The sequence below is a fragment of the Anomaloglossus baeobatrachus genome, unplaced genomic scaffold, assembly GCF_048569485.1.
Source record: "Anomaloglossus baeobatrachus isolate aAnoBae1 unplaced genomic scaffold, aAnoBae1.hap1 Scaffold_106, whole genome shotgun sequence".
Lineage (NCBI taxonomy): Eukaryota > Metazoa > Chordata > Amphibia > Anura > Aromobatidae > Anomaloglossus > Anomaloglossus baeobatrachus.
Window position 1 is genome coordinate 537,120 of NW_027441876.1, and position 11,931 is coordinate 549,050.

General features: G+C 43.6%; 1 protein-coding gene across 2 annotated transcripts in view; it reads left to right on the plus strand.

The window, feature by feature from the left end:
• LOC142260444 (uncharacterized) overlaps nt 1–8,983 on the plus strand; it is a 76,810-nt gene extending 67,827 nt beyond the window's left edge. For both annotated transcript variants that reach the window (XM_075331920.1, XM_075331921.1), the window contains 2 exons: nt 1,808–1,908; nt 7,656–8,983. In XM_075331920.1, coding sequence (XP_075188035.1) covers nt 1,830–1,908; nt 7,656–8,983 — 1,407 coding nt within the window. In that variant the 5' untranslated portion in view covers nt 1,808–1,829. The remainder of the gene's footprint in view (nt 1–1,807; nt 1,909–7,655) is intronic.
• Nucleotides 8,984–11,931: the final 2,948 nt, after the last annotated feature.

Genomic DNA, 11,931 nt, shown 5'->3' on the forward strand with positions numbered 1-11,931 from the left:
CTTTCAGACCCGCTCATTAGCCTCATACATATTGACTCCTCCCCCCGTCTGTGATTGGTTGCAGTCAGACGAACTCCCATGCTGAGTGACAGCTGTCTAACTGCAACCAATCACAGCCACAGTGGGCGTGTCTACATTGTACAGCACTGAAGAGAGTCTCTCTATCAGCGGTGGAGGACTCGAACTGTGACAGCAAACACCTGAGTGATGGCACCAATGACACTTGGGTGGTTTGCTGTGACAGCTGGAGGACATCAGGCTTGAACCGCAGTGAACTCGTGATGTCATTGCTGCGACACCCGCCGTACTGCTGTGACGTCAGGGATTCACCCTAGTTCATTCTGATCACTGCTGCTCTGTCCACACTCACAGCTGGCAGCCATGCTGTATGACCGCTGGCTGTGACAGGACACTGATGTAGCAGAGCTGGAAGCGTCGTGGGACCTCGTGTGGATTACTTCGGACCTCGAGGGGTGTTTTGGGGGTTAATAAAGTGGTGAAAGAAGGGGCTTTTTATTTTATTTCAAAGGATTTTTTTGGCTGTTTTGATTTGATGTGGGGTGTCTCATAGACGCATACCATCACTAACCTAGGGCTTAGTGGCAGCTATGGTCTGCCATTAACCCCTTAATACCCCGATAGCCACCGCACCAGGGCAACGAGAAGAGCCGGATCCAGCGCCAGAATTGGCACATCTTATGGATATGCCACTTCTAAGGCAGCTGTGGGCTGCTATTGTTAGGCTGGAAAGGGCCAAATAATGATGTCCCTTTGCACCCTAATAATATCAGCCCCCAGTTATCTGCTGCACCTTGGCTGGTATTTGAAAAATGAGGGTATCCCACGTAATTTTTTTTTTTTTTTTTAATAAATCAAATAATTAAAAAAAAGGGGGTGATCCCCTCTATTTTTCATAACTAGCCAAGGTACAGCAGACAGCTGAGGGTTGCAGCTGCTGCTGTTCCTGTACTGGATATGAAAAATGGGAGGACCCCATGTTATTTTTTTACCCCCAGCCCCCCCCCCCAACAATAAAAAACAGCTAACCAAGCTGGCTATATTGTTATTTCTTTCTATGTATTCTGTTCTTTCTTAGTATCTAATCTATATGTTCTTATTATCTATCTATCTATCTATCTATCTATCTAGCTATTATTTCTATTTTTTACTATCTATCATGTATTCTAGCTATCTATCTATCCGTTATCCTTTCCTATCATATTTCGTTTCTCCTTCAAAAAAAACGCACTGACAAAAAACGCAATAAAAACGCACCTACATTACAAGCGTTTTTGGGACATTTCCAGGCTCACTCTGACAAGGTGCAGTTTTGGTTGCAGTTTGTGTGCAGAAAAAAACTGCACCGTGTGCATGTAGCTTTATATGACAATACAGCACAGAATAGCTTACAAAAAAATGTTGCTCTTATGTCGGACAACTCCTTTAAAGAAAAAAAAATTCAATAAAACTAATGTACCTCAAAAAGAAAGCTTTCAAAAATACAACAATGTTGACTAAAACAATTATAAAATGACAGAAAAATAAGCATTAGGGCGTCCAAATTGTGAAGAGAAAACAATGAAGGAAATCCCAATGTCATAATGTACCACACTAAGTGGACCCTGCCACGTCTGCTTCTATCCCTGCTGAACTGACTCTGGGGCAGCACGGGGGATATAGGAGGCGTAGAGGCCATGCATCGATTGGTCTCAGGTGCCATACAGCTCTGGAAGCAGAAGCGTCCATCTAGAACCTTCGACATGACTTTTTCCTTTTGTCTGTGACTTTTACATTATTTATTTTACAGCTTTGAAATTCAGGGAAAAGATATGCAGAACGCTGCAGACACAATGGAAAAAGGAGAAATGGATGTGCGGAGTGATGAATGGAGTAGAGACCTTTCCACAGGTAACCCTCCTCAGTGAAGAGTCACCATTAAATAACAAGAAGAACAGACACATTCCCAGCTGCAAGGAGAAAATAAAGTTACATTTTCCCTGCTGCCACTCGTATACAGTCACCGATGCACTGCGGGAAACAGTAACACTTACCGCTCACAGGCTGTCAGCCAAGGAACAAGAGGGTTGATTACTGTGCCCCCACTATGTAGTGAGTGGTGACTGTTACAGCCTCTCCCACTGTGCTGGTGACTGGAAGTGAACAGCTGCTGGGAGAATGTAATTGCATTTTCTCCTTGCAGACACTGTCACAATTTCTCCTCTGTCTTGTACGCAGTGAGTGACAATTTTGCCTCTCTATGGAATCAGGGCCGTGCCAAGCTGTTAGTTTGTTGAGCGACAGCTCAACTGTCCAATCTGAAACTGGGAGGTGCTTGGTTTCTTCAGGGGTTCCCTGTTCTGAGTGATTGATCAGTTACTTAGCTGAGTAGTTAGTCCCAAAACCAGGGTATCACGGAGGTGCCGGGGTAACTGGAGAAGGGACCCCCCGAAACAGGCCCTCAGTCTAGGGACTTTGTGCTGTCTCTTATCCCAGGGGTAGGCTTCATGGTATCCAGGTCTGGGCCGCCAGCGTAACACTAACTCCTGTCCAAGCCCTGATCTAACACCCCCACCCCACTTACCGGGAAAGGAGATGCAAACCCCACAAAGGATCGCCATAAAGACCGGAATCACAGGAGCATAAACCGAAGGTATCATCTGCAGTAACAAGTAATATCTCAAACCTTAAATAGGGAGAACACAGCTGAATAGAAATTAGCCCCCCTCTCAAGGAACCAAAAACCACTCCACAGGAATTGAAAACAGTGTAAAAGATTCAGCTGAAGCTGAGCAACTAGTTTCAGGTTGCTTGTGAACAGAGTCCGACGCCACCGCGGCTCCCTGCGAATGTGGGCCTCGGTTATCTGTGCTGTGTTCTGATCTATAGCTGCCAGACCTTGGACCTCCTCTGACCATCCATTTGCCCATATCCGCTATCCTCCTGATATTCTGACCCCAGAGCTGACTACGCCTTTGTCTTTCCCCTTAGTTCACGGCATGCTCTCTTTGTATCTGACCCCGGAACGTTTGATAACCCTGCCTCACGGCTTGTCCGTGAAGTGACTAGTGTCACACACTGTTCTAATAAACCAGATAGATATCATTTAAACATTTAAATGCTAGGTACTCAGATTAGCACTATATCTGCAGGTAAATAGTGTTTTTGTAGCTGCCAGGTTTTCTTTTAACTCCTTTTCGATATGTAACATATTATTACATCCTATTGCTTCTTGCGGCTCAGAAGCTGAGTCTCCATTATTGCCAGCAGATGATGTCTATTCAGTTATTCAGTGGAGGTAAGCTTCACCCACTGCTGTTAACTTTTCGACAGCAGCATTTGCAGCTCGCAGCCTATGGGGTACAATGTTCCACATATCCAACACCCCCAGCAACATTTACCATTGGGTGCATATGGGTCGCCATAACAGCTGGGGTCTTCTAAAGACCCCTCGCCCTATATAAGGGTACTCCTATGATCTCCACACCTAGATACATTCCTTCAGTGGTGTAGATTTCAAAATGAGAATTTATGGGGTGTTTCCACTGTTTAGGCACATCAAGGGCTTTACAAACGTGACATGGCATCCTCTAGTTCAGCTAATTTTGTTCTCCAAAAGTCAAATTGTGCTCCTTCCCTTCCGAGCCCTGCCGTGAACCCAAGCAATAGTTTTACAGCATATATTGGGGTATCAGCGTACACATGAGAAATTGCACAACAGAATTATATGGTCCATTTTCTCATCTTACCCTTGGGAAAATGAAAATTTGTGGTTAAAGCAACACTTTTGTGGGAAAAATTAAAATCTTTTTTTTCCTACCACATTGCTTTCATTTCTGTGACGCATCTAAAGTGTACTTTGGCATTGCATTACTGCTGTAGGAATATTACAAAAAAGGGATAAATACATAGCTAATGTGAAAAATGAGTAAAAAGACATAGCTATTGCATTACTGTTTCAGAGATATTTGCAAAGAGAGATTCTTAGCTTATGTATTGGCCAATCCATGTGAGCCCAATAACTTTGACAAGGTGATCTCATTATATTGGGAACCTAACCTTAAATGTTTCTGTGTGATTAAAAATCTGCATGTCTGCTTCCTGGCTAAATAAGATGGTGGACACACCCTGGCTATAGGGCAGAGTGCTTGGTCAGGTGCTTGTCAAGGTTATCGGCCTCACATGGATTGGTCAATACATAAACTAAAAAATTGTTTAAAAGAACTGAAGTCCTCAGTGGTTGATACCTTTTTAATGGCTAACTGAAAAGATGGAACTAAAGACACTTCTGAAGAAACGTGCACAACTGGACAGTGACATATTTTTCTTATCCAAATGCAAAAAGGAGAATCTGATCCCCAAAGGACTCTGGATTACAAACCCAATTCTACATACATAAAATACCCATTATGCACAAAACCTTTGTCACAGGACTTCTGAGAGACTAAGGAACCACCTTTTGCATGTCTTCTACAGCATCAAGAGTAAAATCCAGAGGGAATTTGAAACACAAAGGAAGACGCTTCCAGAAAGCACAGAGCAAAAAGTACAACAATACTACTACAGACTACGAACTCTTCTGATCCACAACAAGGAAAAGAAACTACATTGACTGCGCCTCAATTCTGGACTTAATACAAACAGGTTGAGAACAAAGCCAAAACCTAACAACTTGGACAACCACTCCATCAAGACACAAAAGGATCTGTTTTATCAATCTCTGGGATTATAAACCCAACAAAGTGGAATTTGCTGTGCTTTCTAGGGGACTCTCATTTTGTCCTACTAAAGCGTTAGACAAAACTGAACTCTGCAGTGACATGGAAGATTTCTTCAGGAGACTACGTCTGAGGGAATATTTTAACGATGCATATGTTTGAGAATCCACCCAGTCTAAAGGAAGACTGATCTTGACAACCAGGAAAATGTCAGATTGGACACCTCCACCAGGACGCAACCTTCATTTGGATAACTATATAGACACTTTCAGACATTTTGGTAAAATCCACTATCCAGATATAGCAACATGTGAATCCACTATCCTAGACACACACGGGAGGCAACCATCCAACATCAGTGCCCAAGAGAGAAAGTCCATAAAATCTTTGAAAACCAACAAAGAAATCATCATTAAACCTGCAGAAAAAGGGGGTGCAATAGTCATGATGAACAAATCAGACTACATGAATGAAGCAGACAACTGATGGACACACGCTACTATAAAAAATTGGAGTCTGACCCTACACAGGACTATTACAAGGAACTTAACAAGTTGGTCTCTTGTCTGCCTGACATATCCTCAACAGCTGATGAACTGATACCGGTAAGTCCAAGAATAGGCACATTCTACATGCTTCCCAAAATTCACAAATCTGGAAACCCAGGAAGACCCATCATTTCATGTGTGGGCACTCTCACTGAACAAGTCTCTGGATGGGTAGAGGGTATCCTTAAACCCTTGGTAAGGGATACAACCAGCTACATCCAGGACACTACTGACCTATTGAGAAAACTATCAGCAATAGGTTCTCTACCAGAGGGAACCATCCTTGCCACCATGGATGTGGAATCCTTGTACTTTAATATTCCACACCAGGATGGATTGAATGCCTGCAAAGTCTTCCTGGAAAATACAGGAACTGATGCCGATTCTGTAGTGAAGCTTACAAAATTCATCCTCACCCATAATTACTTTGCATTTGACAATAACATATATCTACAGGAGACTGGGACTGCAATGGGAAGCAAAATGGCACCACAATATGCAAATCTTTTCATGGCCAAGCTTGAGAGTGACTTTTTATCCTCTTGTCCTATCAGGCCTCTGGCCTACTACCGTTACATTGACGATATTTTAATCATCTGGACAGAGTCTGAGGAGCAGCTGAAGACCTTCCATGAACACTTTAATCCGCTTCATCCCACCATCAACCTAACACTCAACTACTCCTGCACTGATATCAACTTCTTGGACACCATCATTAAACGACGGAACAATGAAATAGAGACATCCCTGTACAAGAAGCCAATTGACCGTCCAACATACCTGAAATGGGACAGTTTTCATCCAAAACACAAACTCTATAGTGTACAGCCAGGTTATCGGGTACAATCGGATATGTTCCAACAGTACAGATAGAGACAATCACCTTCAGGGCCTCAGAAAGACCTTTCTAAATCAAGGCTACCACCCAAGAACAATTGAAAACCAGATTACAAGAGCCACCAGAATATCAAGAAACCATCTCCTACATTATAAAACTAAAGAAAACAACCGGGTCCCTCTTGCAATCACCTACAATCCACATCTGGAGGTGTTAAGAGGAGCTGCACGGAAACTACAACCATTACTGCAAAAGGATGCCCGGTTAAAATCTATCTTTCCAGATCCCCCCCCATTTCTGTGTTTTAGACAACCCCCAAATCTAAGAAGCTTCATTGTCAAAAGCTCCCTGTCCTCTCAAACAGGAACACTTCCCTGCAACCAGAAAAAATGTAAGACCTGTCCATTTATATTGACAACGGACAAGATAAAGATTCCCAGATCACATCAGGACTACAAGATCCCAGGTACCTTCAGTTGCACCACAACCAATGTGGTGTACTTAATTATATGTACCAAATGTTCAACTGGGGGTCTGTATGTAGGGGAGACAGGACAACCACTCAGGACAAGAATGAATTCTCACCACCACACTATTAGAGAAAAAAGGATATATCTACCTGTGGCCAAACATTTTTGTAACCTAGACCACAGCATCATGGACATGAAATTGCTGGTATTGAAAGGCAACCTCAAGTCCCAGAGAGAGAGGAGACTATGGGAGTACAAACTTATGATGACCTTTGAAACATTCAGAGGAGAAATGAATGTCTCATGGATTCATGTTTTTTTACATCAATTAAGAGATGTGCTCCTCAGACCATCCGGGGGCATCACAGCCCTGGACCAGACCTCAATCAGAGGTCACTAAAACTTTCACACTGAACTGCAGCAATATTTATGGCCACAACAGTTTGTCCTCTTGCCATAGTGATAGTTCTGCTTCACATAACTTTTTATTTACTGCCCCATTCTATGTCCTGTTGTGTATAAATATGTGACTCTTCAGATTTTGTGTTATATTGAGCCTGAAGAAGAGACCTGAGTAGTCTCGAAAGCTTGCTATTATTACCATCTTTTCAGTTAGCCATTAAAAGGTATCAACCACTGAGGACTTCAGTTCTTTTAAACAATTTTTTATCTCTACTGGCTAACACGGTACAAAGATATATTTTACCTGTGCATAAACTAAGAATCTCACTTTGCAAATATCTCTAAAGCGGTAATGCAATGCCTGTCGTTTTATTCATTTTTTCTCATTACCTATGTATTAATCCCTTTTTTCTAATATTTCTACAGCAGTAATGCAATGCCAAAGTATCCATATATTATTGTGTGCCACTGGATATGCTTTTGTAGATATGTTTTATTGAATGTCGTTTTGAGCACTTCAAAGGGTGCAGTTTTTAAAATGTCATTTTGGGTGTCTTCTGCCGCATAGGCCTTTTTAAAGTAGAACACTACACACTTTGGAATTTGTATGGATTTATGTGTGTCTGTGTATGTTTGAGGTTATATTATTAAAAGCTTATAACTTCAATTTTATTTATGGCAGATGACGGTACCAGGAGTTCCACACAGAATGCTAAGGGAAGTGAAAGTAACACAGAAGCGAAGCCATATTCATGTTTAGAATGTGAGAAATGTTTTTCTCAGAAATCAGATCTTGTTAAACATGAGAGAATTCACACAAGAGAGAAGCCATATTCATGTGCAGAATGTGGGAAATGTTTTGCTGAGAAATCAGGTCTTGTTAAACATGAGAGAATTCACACAGGAGAGAAGCCATATTCATGTGAAGAATGTGGGAAATGTTTTGCTCTGAAATCAAATCTCATTACACATGAGAGAATTCACACAGGAGAGAAGCCTTATTCATGTTCAGAATGTGGGAAATGTTTTGCTCAGAAATCAGATCTTGTTAAACATGAGAGAATTCACACAGGAGAGAAGCCATATTCATGTGCAGATTGTGGGAAATGTTTTGCTTTGAAATCAAAACTTAATAGACATGAGAGAATTCACACAGGAGAGAAGCCATATTCATGTTCAGAATGTGGGAAATGTTTTGATCGGAAATCAAGTCTTGTTACACATGAGAGAATTCACACAGGAGAGAAGCCATATTCATGTTCAGAATGTGGGAAATATTTTGCTGAGAAATCAGATCTTGTTAAACATGAGAGAATTCACACAGGAGAGAAGCCATATTCATGTTCAGAATGTGGGAAATGTTTTGATCAGAAATCAAATCTCATTAAACATGAGAGAATTCACACAGGAGAGAAGCCTTATTCATGTGCAGAATGTGGGAAATGTTTTGCTCTGAAATCACATCTCCTTACACATGAGAGAATTCACACAGGAGAGAAGCCATATTCATGTTCAGAATGTGGGAAATGTTTTGCTCAGAAATCAAATCTCATTAAACATGAGAGAATTCACACAGGAGAGAAGCCTTATTCATGTGCAGAATGTGGGAAATGTTTTGCTCTGAAATCACATCTCATTACACATGAGAGAATTCACACAGGAGTGAAGCCATATTCATGTTCAGAATGTGGGAAATGTTTTGCTTTGAAATCAATTCTTGTTAAACATTTGAAAATTCACACAGGAGAGAAGCCATATTCATGTTCAGAATGTGGGAAATGTTTTGCTCAGAAATCACATCTCATTACACATGAGAGAATTCACACAGGAGAGAAGCCATATTCATGTTCAGAATGTGGGAAATGTTTTGCTCTGAAATCACATCTCATTACACATGAGAGAATTCACACAGGAGTGAAGCCATATTCATGTTCAGAATGTGGGAAATGTTTTGCTCAGAAATCAAATCTTATTACACATGAGAAAATTCACACAGGAATGAAGCCATAGTCATGAATAGAATCTCTGTTTTAGTATTTATTAATAGACTTTTACTATCTGTTGATAAAGAGTTCATTTTATGTCATTACGGTTGTGTACGTTTTATAATGGTTCATTTACAAATTATTCATCTTTTTACACATTTTTAATTTGGAGAATTTTTGTTTTTGTTATAGCCAAGTTGTACGCATTATTCATCCATTTGTATATTGCTTGAATGAGAGCAGAATCCATTTTGTTAAATCTACACTTCATTTTGTCTTTGTGTAATGGGCATGTTACACACGACAGCGACGACGACGTCGCTGCTAAGTCACCATTTTGTGTGATGTAGCAGCGACCTTGATAGCGATGTCGCTGTGTGTGACATCCAGCAACAACCTTGCCTCTGTTGTGAGGTCGCCGGTTGTTGCTGAATGTCCTGGACTATTTTTTTCATCGTTGCTCTCCCGCTGTGAAGCACACATCGCTGTGTGTGACAGTGAGAGAGCAACGAACTGAATGTGCAGGGAGCCGGCTTCTGCGGACGCTGGTGACCAAGGTAAATATCAGGTAACCAAGGTAAGCTCCTTGCTTGGTTACCCGATATTTACCTTGGTTACTAGCGTCCGCCGCCCTCACGCTGCCAGTGCCGGCTCCCTGCACACGTAGCTGGAGTACAGATCGGGTAAATAAACAAAGCGGTTTGCTTATTAACCCGATGTATACTCTGGCTAGGAGTGCAGGGAGCCAGCTCTAAGCGGTGTGCGCTGGTAACCAAGGTAAATATCGGGTAACCAAGCGCTTGAGGAATATGGGGCAGCCGGTCCCCCTGGCTATCCCAACTGTAGCACCCCAGAGACACCTGTTGCTTGTGTTTGAAGAGTTTAAAGATCTCAGATCCCAAATGATGAATTTTCCAACTAAAGCAGACATGAAGGGCTACATAGGGAGACTTGAGAATCTTTATAAAGCTGAAATACAGGCCCTGAATACTTCTGTGGCGCAGATGTCAGATCAGGTCACCCGACTGGAAGCAACTTTGACCTCATTGGCGGTGGAGCAGAAGACACAGGGTGAGATCCTCACTCTTCACTCAAAACAATTTGACTTCCTCTTCGGTACAGTAGAAGAACTGTAACCGCCGCAATAATATTAGGATCCGAGGACTTACAGAGGCAACTCCTGCAGCGGAATTATTCTCTACCCTTAAAGGTATTTTCAATTCACTGCTCGGAAGGGAGCCCACAGAGGAGCTGCTGATTGATAGAGCCCATCAAGCTCTAAGGCCTCGTAACCAGGACTCTGACCAGGGCCGGCGTCAGCACCCGGCAAACCCGGGCAAATGCCGGGGCCCTGGAGAGCCGGGGGGGCCCACTCGGCCTCGTCAGTTCTCCTGTCCCTTGGCCGGGGCCCACTCGCCTTTACAGTTCTGCGGTCCCCGGCCGAGTTCCGGGGACCGCAGTCCTCGGCAGCAATCTGCGGCGCCGTCACTTTAAGGCGCGCAGACATCCTGTTTTGAATTTCATCTGTGGGCGGAGCTACCGCCTTCTCAGTCCCACAGATGAAGGAGGCGAGCTTCTGTCCGGCGCTGTGTGGGCCCCCTCTCCACCGTGACCTAATCGGGTAAGTGCCCTCCCCGCCTCCCCATTATAGGCCCCGGTGAGCTGCTTCTACCCCCTGGATGTATGCCCTGGCCCCTGCCAATGCTCCCACCCGCCGATTCCGCGGGTGCTGCCAGTGCCGCGGGTGCTGTACCCGCCGAGCCGCGGGTGTGGGCCCTGCCGAGCCGCGGGTGCTGCCAGTGCCGCGGGTGCTGGCCCCGCCGAGCCGCGGGTGTGGGCCCTGCCGAGCCGCGGGTGCTGCCAGTGCCGCGGGTGCTGGCCCCGCCGAGCCGCGGGTGTGGGCCCTGCCGAGCCGCGGGTGCTGCCAGTGCCGCTGGTGCTGTCCCCGCCAAGCCGCGGGTGCTGTCCCCGCCAAGCCGCGGGTGCTGTCCCCGCCAAGCCGCGGGTGTGGGCCCCACAGAGCAGCAGAGTTGTGTGCATTTGTCTGAATGTAGCAGAGTTGTATGTGTTTGTCTGTATGTAGCAGAGTTGTGTGTGTTTGTCTGTATGTAGCAGAATTGTATGTGTTTGTATGTAGCAGAGTTGTATGTGTTTGTATGTAGCAGAGTTGTATGTGTTTGTATGTAGCAGAGTTGTATGTGTTTGTCTGTATGTAGCAGAGTTGTATGTGTTTGTCTGTATGTAGCAGAGTTGTGTGTGTTTGTCTGTATGTAGCAGAGTTGTATGTGTTTGTCTGTATGTAGCAGAGTTGTGTGTGTTTGTCTGTATGTAGCAGAGTTGTATGTGTTTGTATGTAGCAGAGTTGTATGTGTTTGTATGTAGCAGAGTTGTATGTGTTTGTATGTAGCAGAGTTGTATGTGTTTGTCTGTATGTAGCAGAGTTGTATGTGTTTGTCTGTATGTAGCAGAGTTGTATGTGTTTGTATGTAGCAGAGTTGTGTGTGTTTGTATGTAGCAGAGTTGTATGTGTTTGTATGTAGCAGAGTTGTATGTGTTTGTCTGTATGTAGCAGAGTTGTATGTGTTTGTCTGTATGTAGCAGAGTTGTGTGTGTTTGTCTGTATGTAGCAGAGTTGTATGTGTTTGTATGTAGCAGAGTTGTATGTGTTTGTATGTAGCAGAGTTGTATGTGTTTGTCTGTATGTAGCAGAGTTGTATGTGTTTGTCTGTATGTAGCAGAGTTGTGTGTGTGTGTGTCTGTATGCAGCAGACTTGTGTGTGTGTGTGTGTGTCTGTAAGTGTATATGACTGTATATATTTGTCTGTTTATATGTATTTTTGTGAGTTTGTCTTTAAATATGTATATGTTCGTATCGGTGTCTGTGTGTGGATGGGGCCCACTGGGACTCTTCCGCCCGGGGCCCACAAAAACCTGGAGCCGGCCCTGACTCTGACAACCCTAGAGATGTCATTT